This window comes from Periophthalmus magnuspinnatus, chromosome 11 (assembly GCF_009829125.3).
Source record: "Periophthalmus magnuspinnatus isolate fPerMag1 chromosome 11, fPerMag1.2.pri, whole genome shotgun sequence".
NCBI classification, from domain to species: Eukaryota; Metazoa; Chordata; class Actinopteri; order Gobiiformes; family Gobiidae; genus Periophthalmus; species Periophthalmus magnuspinnatus.
In genome coordinates this window covers 22,640,705-22,652,658 of record NC_047136.2, presented here as the reverse complement: position 1 = coordinate 22,652,658, position 11,954 = coordinate 22,640,705, and the positions used below count along the sequence as shown (strand labels likewise).

Genomic DNA, 11,954 nt, shown 5'->3' with positions numbered 1-11,954 from the left:
GACTGCTGACATGAAATCCCTCATAACTGTACAATAGAAAATATATATAGAGTGCTAAATTTGAACACCAACTTTGAGGTTACCAGCTATTGTTTGCAACCTTATTTATGCAACTTCTCTCCTCAGTGAACAAGCAGAGTGAGTTACTGCGCCCTCTGCTGGGAACACTAACAATTTGTTAAAAAGGAGTAGAATAACCTTCACTTTTGTTGCTCAGATATTCATGGTTTCAGCCTCAAGTTAGACATAACGTTTTGAGAGTGTTTTTTTTTCCCCATTGAAAGGATATATTTTAAATTGTTAATCACTATGCCAACAGCCCTAATCATTCCAAATCCATGGGTCGTTAAAGGAATGGATTACGCACAAAAAGACCTTTAATTGTATAACTGGACTTGAAATTTTAGTTGTATAACCTAACACAACTTTTGACAACCTGTATAACCTTATTTCTATGGTAACACCAATGTGGCAACTTTAGTTTAGCCTTAGTCTGTGGCGCCACCTCCTGGTCACGTAATAAAATAAACACGGGCTCATCTGTCAGTTTTATCTTTGATTTTTATATCAATGTTATGGAAAAATACAGTGAAATTTTGTACCACGCCATAGACACACAACATGGATGAGAAAAACCCATTTCAACTGGGGTTTAAAAATTCTCCAACAATTTTTGTCCAAACTACATCCAACATCTGTCTACTGTGTGCAGTATCTGAAAAGCACTATACAGTACATTTATTATTATTATTAAAATGTCATTTATTTGTTAATTATGTTTATTATTTGAAATTATTTTATTCTTATCAACATTGGTCTTTCGAGTGCAGCTTCAATTAGTGCCATAGTAAATTGTAAAGCTGTGAGAACTTTTAATAAAGGTTACCATAGCAATAGACTAACGCCCTCATGTACCATTGCTTTCGATGTAAAATCATTTATCATCATTTAACACACATGTCAAACTTAAGGCCCGCAGGCCAAATGTGGCCCTCCATATCATTTCAAGTGGCCCTCGACAGGATAAATTAAAAGGTGTGATGGTCTTAGAATCTCAGTTTATCCAGAGATACAGTTACACAGCCATATTTTTACATCAAGGCAAATGTATATGCATTATTTGTAACTTAAATACATAATAAATATAGAAACAGTTAATTTAGAAGTTAAAAAAATAGTTAGATTTATTTTACATTTGGCCCTTTGAGAGCAGCGATTTTGCTGATGTGGCCCTCGGTGAAAATGTGTTTGACACCCCTGATTTCACACATATAGCTAACTGCCAGTAGACAAGAGTGAAGGACAGAACTTTTTAATTCGATTCAAAGTACATTCTCTTTAAGAAGCAATGTTCAAGCTGCCCAAATGTGGATTGTGCTGCAAAAAAATTAAAGGTGTACTATGTAACTTTTCTGGTTGAAGGGTAGAATGTTCCACAGCATGGCATTACACTTTATCACCATGAAAAATAGAATGTGGCTCACAGGCCAAATTAGAGAGGCAAGTCGAGCCCACTCATGGTATGAATATATGATGTGGCATTTTTAAGCCATGAGAATACTCACAATTTAAAAAGTGCAGTGTGTAACTTTTCTGGTGGAGCGTATGCCACTTTATTTGTCTCCGCTGAGATGCTCTTGCTTTGCTCCAAATGTTCCAAAAAAGTTTTTTTAATTTTTTTTTTTTAAGTTTAAAATACATCTCTCCAGCATTTATTAAAACTGTACCTCTTGCTTCAGCCCCCAGTCTGGAATGTTCCACAGTATGGCATTACACCTGTGGAACACCCATGGAGACACAGCACCAGCACCACCACCACTTTCCAATTGAATAAATGCAAGACATGCCTTTAATGTCATACTGTGGAACATTCCACAGATCGCAACATCTCCATGGAGACGAGGTATATGATGCAATTACATTGTTATACACACACCAAACCAAAGGACCACCTATGTACTGACTACCAGGTTCAGAACTAATGTATAGAACAATTTATTGAAACTCTTTAAAAACAGACAATACATACATTTTGTTATAAAAATGAAAAAGATTCACAGTAAACACTTAATCCCTACTGTAGCACCCAAGAGTTTTAGCAGTTTTTACCCAAAAACACCAAAATGGAACATTAAAAAACAGTCCATAGACTAGACTTTGTATACGGAGCCCGCCTGACGACCTGCACAAAAAATATATCATACTTTTTCCAACAGCATCTCTTGTGCAAACACTGGGGCCATTGAAGTACTCTGCCATGGTGGAATTTTCATTAAAATTAGAGGAAAAGGCTTATTGTAGTCCATTTTGTGGGTGTTGTAGTTTTTATTAAACAGCTGTAGTGTCACTAACAGCTCCGTTGTTCCCACAGCTGGTCAAATTCCTCAAACGCAGTTGAAGCTCTTTCTATCTGCCTAGGACCTCTTGTGGTTGACCGTGTGACATAGCTTCAAAGGTAAAGGAGCAAGGAGTTATGATCCAAACAACTTGGAAGGAGCCACATTTTATCACTAACCAGTTTGTTACATGATGAGGCAATACGTCCGGCAGCTCGCGAAAAGGGACCGAGTACGAGTTTAATCTAGGCTTAAAATAAGGACATTGAATTACTGAATCCACATGCAAATGAAGGGTTTTCTCATAGTTTAAGAATCAAGTTCTTAATTCGTGGGAACGAATTGGCTAAAGCATGGGTACAAATTACATGTTGTAACCAAATCATAATTCAAGGCCACAATTTTGCATCTTTTTTCACGCAGGTCATCAGAAAATAAACAAATCATCAACCCTAAAGCGCATGGGTTTAATGAATGGTAACCTAAAATCAGATATCGTTTTGTCCTTTTTATTTGATTTATTGCAAGTAAAATGCAATACCAACTTAATTTTTTTTTTTACAAAAGAAAAAGATACGTTTGGATGGAAATAAAAACTAGTCCTAATGAAGACTAAAAAGAAAAGTTTTAAATAAAATATGTACTGGTATGCAAAAACACAGGCTATTTTAATGTTTACCACCGTCAAGACTATCAAAGTGTCAAAACCTTTAATATAATTTATTATTATTTTAAGTTTTGTGATGATGGGTGAGGTGTTACTCAATGGCTGTTTTTTTTTTGGAACAAACAATATGCCACAATTGCAGCTTTTTTTTTTTTTTTAAGTGATTGAGAACCACAAGTGAAATGGACCCAAATGTCTTAAAAATATATTATTTGGTCAAACCTGTTGATATAAAACAATCTGACATAAAAGTGGAAAAAAGTTAAGAGGAAAGACTGACTTTTGGTCTGGTTCATGGTTGATATTTCTGCAGTAACATGGGTATTTCAACACAACACATTTTAAATCTTTAACAGCAGTTGATAACATACAAGTTTTTCCGAGCGGTGGGTGATGTGCCAAAAAAATAAAGTAAAATTTCTGACAAGTGGATTTAACTAATCTCAGTGAAGAGCCTTAACTGGACTGACCATCAGAAAGAGTGTTTTTTTTGTTTATGACTGGGCATAGAGTTGCATTAAACAAGACGTAATGAATAAAAATATAACATTGACATGGATTGCTGAGCCCTAGTTGTCCCTGTCCTCCATTTTATTTCAAACCATAAGCCCCTTAAATACAGCATACAAAGGCGATCTATTGAGACAATCAAAAAATAAAATGGATACTAGGCACTGGTTTATTAACATCCCTGCATTAGTCCTCAAAAAAGCATCAACAGGATTTTTCCACAAGCCTTTCTGCAATTTATTAAGAGAGAACCCTAAAAAAATACGACCCTTTAAGATCTTGAATACTTTTCAAAACAGTTCAAAGACAAGGATCAGTCAGAGTCCGACAGCTCAATGACTTCCTGAGGGTCACATTGCGTGGCTACATTGACCTGGAAACAAAAAAAAAGGGAAAAAATGTATTATCAAAGGTCGTTTTTCTATAAATATCATAGGCACAACCTGTGTATGTTCAATAAAAAGGGCTTTGGTCAAAAGTAGGGCCTTTTATTCCGACAATGGTTAAGTTTAGGGTCATGTTGTAGAATTAACAGAGCCTCCTTGTAGATTAATGGTTAAGATTAGGGCCAAGGTGAAGGTGGAGTTTATGGGTGGTTAGTTTCAGCCCTGATTTGATAGTAGAGGATATTTAAATGCTTATAGCCCACCTTGTTCTTCTTTGGAGGCGGAGTAGACTGAGAGCTGCTGACGTAAGGAGGAGTCTCAGCTCGAGGGCGCTGTGGGGAACTGTAGACACCCATATCCAGAGGAATATCAGTGTCGCTGCGGGAACAAACAAAACAGAAAAGAGTGAAGCTGTAGCCTGGCCAGCCAAACAATTTACAGCATTTCCCCGAGTAAAAAGTTACTTTATTGTTGTTTAATATTTTGACCTACAATTTTTCCTTTGGCCAATTCATCATATGGTTAACAAGCTAAACTCTACCCATTTGGATTATGGACACTGTATCTTGTATTCCATTAGCACCAGCATCCTGATGTAAAAGCATGTATTACAAAGACTTATAATTTAATAACCAGACCATCAGACCACAGCATGACTGACCGTTATGGGGCTGACTTAAAAAAAAAAAAAAAAAAGAGAACACTTTTGGATTTAGGGATAACCACTTTCATGTCATTATCATTGTTAAACATATTATCACAGTTTGAAAGGGAACTAAAGAATTTCATTTGGGGGCAAATCATGCTTATGGAGAATGCAGATGAATATTGCAATTCTATGTGTGCAACTACCAAAAAATTAGTGAACAAACTTATTGAAGAAATGCAAACAAAAATAAGGGTCTTATTTCATTATTAAGCGAAGGAAGACTAATTATGAAGTAGTGAGATTTGGCTTACAGTCTAAATTTAATACTGATCTTTTGTCCTCCAAAAGATTAAGAAATAGTGGTACAAGAACTGGTGGTACAGAACTGTGAAAAGCAAAAGCTTCATATTATACTGACCTTACAGTGCCACTATGACTGACAAACTTATTTTGTGAAAATGGGAATGAATTGTCTAAAATGCCCTTTGCCGATTCTTTTCGTAATCTGACTGACTTCTGTCACCATAATTTCAAATCAAATTATATTTATAATATGAATTGTTGTTTTCGCAAACTTTACTTTAGTAAGTAATAAGTGTCATGTTTAAACAACTTGTATAATTGTACTTTGTTATTAGTATCTAGTGAAGAACTTTATGGATAAGTCGCTTTTTCTTCAGAACATTCTGGATACAATGGTCATCGTCTTTGTTGGTGATTATCATGATTACATAAAATGTCCCACAAATGATTAATCTATATTGTTTATTATGATAAAAAGAGTAGACTACTTAATAGTATATGTATGGTAGTATATTAATGATTTATTTTCAAACCAGATCTGGTTTACAGATGACACTTGCTTCTTGTTAATAAATAAATGTAATATTATCTAATGAATCTAAATATTAGCTGGCCACATTACAATGAAACATTAATAAAGCATATCAATTAGGTCTATAATCTTAATGCGAATTTTATATATATATATATATATATATATATATATATATATATATATATATATATATATATATATATATATATATATATATATATATATATATATATATATATATATATATACATATACACATATACATACACACACACACACACATATATATATTATGTGCCCCTAAATTTTCTGCTTGTGCTCCTAAAAGATTTCAGTCAGGGGCTACTATGCTCCTGGAAAAAAAAAAAACATTAGCCTGGAAACGTGTACCTGTCACATGTAATAGCGTGCTTGGACTTGGCTGATGTCACTTCCTCTCTCTTCCTCTTCTGGGATCTCGTCCCCCGGGTCATATCCGGGGCCGATGTGGTACTGGTGGTCTCGCATATTTTCACTCCATTTTCTGAGACCGCCACAATGTCCCTAGTTTCTTTGCCTTCCTCCTGATTGGTGGATTTGACTGTCCCATTGCTAAGAGACCTCTGTTCATTGCTGGCAGCTTCTTCTGATTGGCTGGGGCTGTCACGGGGGGAGGTGGACAGGGGTGTGAGGAGGGACTTGCTTTGTTGGGACATTGGACTGAGGTCACTGATGTCCTCCTCCTCTTTATCACTTGCAGAAACACTGAGAGGCATCTGGTCCTTGTCAGCATCCTTGTCAACAGCTTGCTCTGCCTCATTGGTCTCTTCCTCACTTGCACCCTCTAAATATAAGATAATAATACTAAAGATTAAAAATTCCACATTAGAAGTGGAAATTACAATGATATAAAGTGTAATCCACAATCATTTACTAGTATAATCTAAAAAATAATGAAAGATTTTAAATTTAACCAATTAAAGCCAACATATGCCATATTTTCTTTTCTCATTTTGAATTGAAAAAATGTACCATCTTCATGAAAAAAATAAAAAAAAAAAAAAAAAAAAAAACTTATAAATGCTATTTCATTAGTCTGGTAACAATCCAGATAAGAACTAACAATAATTTTATTACTCAACTAGTCACAATTATTCTGATTACATCACTGTAGCCCTAGAACCTATAACAGGGATAATGGGCAAACTCAAAGATTTTGCTGAAAAACCTCAGATAAATTTTTAAAGAGAGTTATATATCTCATGTGTCTGACCTCCTCCGTCGAACTGCGAGCTGGCATGAATTTCCTCCTCGATGTCTGGATCTGACGACTGATCCTCTTCATCCTCCTCTTCTTCCGGCTCCTCTTCCTCTGGCTCGTCTGGCTCCTCCTCTTCCTCCTCCTTGTCCTCAACTCCATTAGCCTCAGATGCTTTACGATTTTTCAATGCATTTTCCTAAAGTAGTTAAAACAAAATAATATCAATTCATTATCTTTTTGTTGTGGTGGTGTTTTTCCCTGCTGAAGACAGGGAGAGCTCTGGGAAAGTTATCCATTTGCTTATTTCCTGTGAATGTTGGGTAATCTGCCTGTTGGTTAAAAATGGTTAGAAATTAAAACCCTCTCACCTCACTGCAAGAGGGTCCTGGGATTAAGTGCGCACCTCTTTATTTGTTTTGTCCTTTTTTGAACGTTTCAGTCTCTCCTGCTCCTCGGCGTCATCTTGCCTTGTGGCGTATTTTGTGATGACATCCTCCAATCGGTTTATGGCGAGTTCTCTGTTTGATCGTAGCCTTTTCAAAAGTGCTGGATTCTCAAGAGCTGGATCATAAGCTTTAGAAAGGAACAATAAAAGGAATAAGGGCTGGTAAATTAGGTGCTAAAAATATTTATTAAAATATAATAAAAATAAATAAACATTCACAAATTTTAAGTCTGAATATAACTACATTTAATAGCGGATTTTCTAAACATATGCACAAAAAATTATTTGTAAGCTTCATATTATGAGCTAAAAATGTGTCCACAATAAAAACAGAAATAACCAAGGTCAAACCAATTATTCATTTGTTAACTTAAGGACAGAAAATCTCATCACCAGGTTTGTAGTTGTCTGTTACGTGGGAGCCAAAGTTGTAGACCAGGTCTAGGTGGCGACGATCCTGGATGCGACTGGCTGTGTCCCTGAACGCCTCTTTGGCAATTTCTCCAAGCTGTTTCCGTGTCAGACACAGGCTGTAGCGCTCATTGGCTCGAACCACCTGCTGATAGATGTCTAGGTAATCAGGGGGGTTCTCTCGAGCTTCTGGACCATTTATAAACTTCTCAATCTAGGAAAAAAAGATTAATATTTAGAGGGGTGTACAAATATTACAAAAACAACAATAAAGATTTGGTGATATATCAACATTCTGGGCTCCGAAATATTACCATTAATATGATTTGACATTCACTGCTTAACAAAGTATTGTTGTTCAAATGTATTTGTGTTATAGCACTTTTTTAAGAACGAGAGAATCATGTGCAAATGATTGATTATTGCACACATCCCAAAATCGTGATATTCCTAGTATATGATTCCTAATTCTATTGGAGAGATCATATATTAACATTCACATCATAAAATTGTGGGTGCTCAATGGATCACTCAGTCACTGGCCAGCTGATTTTTGGTGCTTATGTTCTGCAAGTCTGCCCCTATGAGGGAGGTCGCATTTATTTTAAGTTCGGGAAAAGGACCACACCTCATGGACATCTTCCTGTCCCTACCCTATTTACACCACCAACCTCCTCCCTCTCCATCTACTTGTTTACTTGACATGCCAACCCTCCTTCTTATTTCTCATTCCCTCCATCTTTCAGGTATTGTATTCTGAAGTTGTCTTTGCTAGTGAAACAGTTCTGTCAAGAAGTGTAAAACTCACCCTCTTGTTGATCTCAGGATATCGAGAGCCGCTGTAAGAAATGCGCTGTTCCAGCACTCTTCCAGTCAAAGTGCTGCAACCCTTTAATTCACACAACTTTTCATAAATCTTCATCATCTGAAAAAACAAACAAAAACAAAGTTATCTCGTCAAAATAATAAAAAGTGAAAATAGATTTAACCACCACCATCTGACTGACCTTGCGTTTAAGCTTGTGCTCCTGGATGTACAGGGAGTCCTCTGACCCGAGGTCATCTAAACTTAAATCAGCTTCTTGAAGGCGGTGGATCTCGTCATTGTAAACCTTCAGCAAATTTTCCAAGTATGCAATCTGCAAGAAAATAAAAGTATTCTTGGTATTTCTGCTTATTAGGGAATTCTTTTTAAAAGATACTTCGAACAATGCAATAAACCATGTAGAAGATTAACTGTATTAACTCAAACTAAAATCAGGATTATAATTATAATGGCAAGTGTTGCTTGCAGCTCCCAGAAGGACACTACAAAATTAACTAAAATATACATTATATTTATCGCTTATTAATACTTTATTGTGCTGCCAATTCATTGATTAGGCTGATCTGATCTTAAAATGCACAAGAGCCCGGAGTCAAATTTAATATCTAAACGTTTCATGTTTTTTCTTATCCTAAAATGAAATTTCTAGCATTACTGAGAGTTGGGACAAATGAGCAGAATTGTTAAGGGTATTGAGATTAATAGCAGGTTAAAAGTCCACCATTTTGTTGCATTATATGTTGCAGATAGAAAATAAACCCAAGCATTGTGTTGAGGCTGTATGTTTATTCACTGACCTGCTTCTTTGATTTCCTGGCAGTTTTTCGGTCGGATTCACTATCCTCATTCACCCCTGAGGTAGACGGCTGTTCTTCCTCCTCTGCAGCTTGAGAGGAATGCTCATTTGAAGCGGATTTTGAGGTTGATGGTTCAGGTTTGGAGAGACTCTGCCTCTTCTTGATCCCATGCTGCCGTAGCACCGTGCACAGTTCATTAATATAGACAAATGTTTTGGAGCGGTTGGCCTGAGCACGAGTTAAACATCGCCCCAAAAAGTTTCTGAATTCCACAGACGAAAGGTATATAGGAGAGGCCTTGGTGTGTTTTGTTTTGAGAAAAGTAATAACATCAGGGCAGTCCTGGGTATGTGCTGTACAGTGCTCTACAAACTTAAAAAAAAAAAAAAGACATAAAACTTGTTATTATAGAATAACATCAAGAGAAATGTCTACAAATTGTTATATGGGAAATACACAAAAAACATAGTACAACCTGTCCGACAGAATACAAGACAAATAACATTTATTCCACATGAGATTAGTTTTAGAGTAATGTAAAACAAAACAAAAAGAAAAGGGTCATCTTAATTAAAGTGTTACTGATTGGGTGCAAAATGTTCATGTTAATAAGTACTTTTCCCCTCCGAGAATGTAAATCAAGTTTATTCTAATCTCACCTCATTGAACAGCTTCTCGTTCTCCACCTGAAGGACATGTGCCTCTTTCTTGGCTGAGGCAAAGGGGGACTGTGTGATGTGGGTTGGTGCAGGCTGCTTTGCTTTGAGAGGGGAGACCAGTTTGGCATTTTTTCGTGAAGACCCTCTGGAGGCTGCGGTTGATGGCTGAGGACTCTCCTCTTCATCATCATCATCAAGAACTATAATTTTATCTGCCATAAAGGCAGGAGCCACTGCCATCAGAACGTTAGCTCACCACACAGTGTACTTCTGTGCGTCTGTAGAGAAAAGATAAGAAGTACAAGGCTGATTACTACGATGGAACTCGGCTCCAAATTCACCCCTATAACTGCTACCCTCAACAAGCTTCATTTTACTGGAGCCGAACGCTATGGGTGACACTCCCTTTGTCCACTTCTTTATTCCTTCACCTGTGGAAACCAATCAACTGTATATAGAATAAAATGTTGGTCCAATTGACTTTTTTCAATCACTACAATTTTAATCACTTACAATGGGAAGATCGGAGGACCCTGTTTGACATCTCAGTGTAAGCAGCAAGTGTATAAGTGATTCAAGTTTCAACATGGTCAGACCAATCATGTGCGAGTAAGATTGTCATGTTTTAGGAGCCTTATAACTACTGCACACTTTCATATACTCGATAGTTCATTATTGTATTCAGACGACGACCACTCATTAGTGACTAAAATTTGAGAAGTCAGGAAAGGAAAGGAAAGGAAAGGAAAGGGAAAAAAGAAAGGAAATTTAGGTGTTTTTCGCCGGCGGGTAACGCAAAAACCGTGAAGCGTATCTCCAAAAAGATGTATAACTTTTAAAAATCAAAGTCTCAAGATGTGACATGCCAAATCTGCGCCCATTTGGACCAATAAACAAGGACTAGACAGGCTTCAGATAAGGCCAGTGAAAATGACAACAGAATTTCAATCCAATATGGCCGACTTCCTGCTCATCACAGAGCAGTACTCCAATTCAACTTTAGGCTTTTCTCATGGAGCTCTTCATGAGCCCCCTCCAAAATGTGCCTGTTCTCACCCCCGACAGGGCCCAATCTGTGGTCGTGGTGTTGACCTGGTACACATCGGACATTGTCGTGATGCAATTTTGCCACATTTTTTACTGGGCCGGTTGATCTGATACCCCCATGTGACACTTTAACGATGTTCAGGGGGTCAAAAATACATTTATTTTGGGGCATTAGTATTATAATAATAATAATATCAATGCTCCTCGTCAGTCACTTCGTTACTGGATCGTGCTAATGAAAGTTGCTCTTCAAGCTCGGAGTCAAAACAAGCAGAAAAACTAGCTTAAACTGTAGTAAGATCAGACATAACATGGATGATCTCATGAAAATCAAGCATTTTTACGTTAAAGGAATTTTAAATGACTCACCACTTAATGGGGATGAACAGATTCAGACGAAAACAAAACAAGTCAAAGTTCCTCAGCGAGGCATTTTTAGTGATCCACATTAGCCATGACGTTAGCAACAACAGCATTAGCTACTCTGCCCTGACAACGATCATTTGAAGCCATTAAGCCGTTCGTTATCTGACGGTAGTGATCTTAGCCCACACAACTACAGCTATCATCATATCAATAATCACTTGTTATCGTTGTAACTCCCAAACAGCCAGAACAATTCCCGTGACTTGCTCCTGCTCTTTTGTGCCGAAGTGTGGATAGGAAAAAAGAACCCGCCTTTGAACAACGCGCCTCCTGATTGGTTAATGTCGAGCTCTCATGAGTAAAGGCGATGTTCATTGGTCTTAGCCTTTCTTGTTTGCGCGCACAAGACGTCTGCGCTGTTTGAGATGTAAGAAGGTACAACTGTGTAAATGTTGATTTCTATAATGGAAAAAAAACAAATAAAACAAAACTGTAAGAGCACATGGTCTTTTTGTGCATAGCTTATCTGAGGGGACAATTAAGGAATATTATGCATTTATTAAAAAAACAAAACAAAGGGAGAATAATGCATATTAATAATAATGCAGTTGTTTTTTTTTTTTAATACATTTTTAAAACTTGGATTAGTTTGATTATTTGATTCAAACATGTCTCTAAACAGGGGCACAGGTCAACTCATCTGGAACATTTCTCATCAGTTCCCACATTTCTCAGGCTCTTTCTCAGAACACTTGGCACAGATTCACAAACATACAT

The 11,954-nt window shown here is 36.8% G+C and overlaps 1 protein-coding gene across 2 annotated transcripts; it reads right to left on the bottom strand.

Moving 5' to 3' along the window:
- Nucleotides 1-1,973: 1,973 nt before the first annotated feature.
- Nucleotides 1,974-11,537, bottom strand: daxx (death-domain associated protein). Of its 2 annotated transcripts, none has more exons than XM_033975671.2 (11): nucleotides 11,181-11,537; nucleotides 9,765-10,042; nucleotides 9,106-9,477; nucleotides 8,490-8,621; nucleotides 8,291-8,407; nucleotides 7,465-7,696; nucleotides 7,030-7,199; nucleotides 6,639-6,822; nucleotides 5,777-6,209; nucleotides 4,163-4,277; nucleotides 1,974-3,886 (listed from the first exon to the last, which is right to left on the bottom strand). In XM_033975671.2, exons 2-11 carry the CDS (start codon nucleotides 10,002-10,004, stop codon nucleotides 3,827-3,829), a joined length of 2,055 nt encoding a protein of 684 aa, XP_033831562.1. In that variant the 5' UTR covers nucleotides 10,005-10,042; nucleotides 11,181-11,537; the 3' UTR covers nucleotides 1,974-3,826. The 2 variants fall into 2 exon arrangements, with proteins under 2 accessions (XP_033831562.1, XP_055081383.1); XM_055225408.1 differs by having other exon boundaries at nucleotides 2,943-3,886; nucleotides 9,765-10,034; nucleotides 11,181-11,410.
- Nucleotides 11,538-11,954: the final 417 nt, after the last annotated feature.

What these genes read in the sequence shown, in the direction of transcription:
- daxx (XM_033975671.2), bottom strand. Translation starts at nt 10,004, where the DNA reads ATGGCAGTGGCTCCTGCCTTTATGGCAGATAAAATTATAGTTCTTGAT. An exon ending in AGCACAAGCTTAAACGCAAG is followed by an intron (nt 8,408 to 8,489) that starts GTCAGTCAGATG and finishes TTGTTTTTTCAG; the next exon opens with ATGATGAAGATTTATGAAAA. An exon ending in CTCGCAGTTCGACGGAGGAG is followed by an intron (nt 6,210 to 6,638) that starts GTCAGACACATG and finishes TCTTATATTTAG; the next exon opens with AGGGTGCAAGTGAGGAAGAG.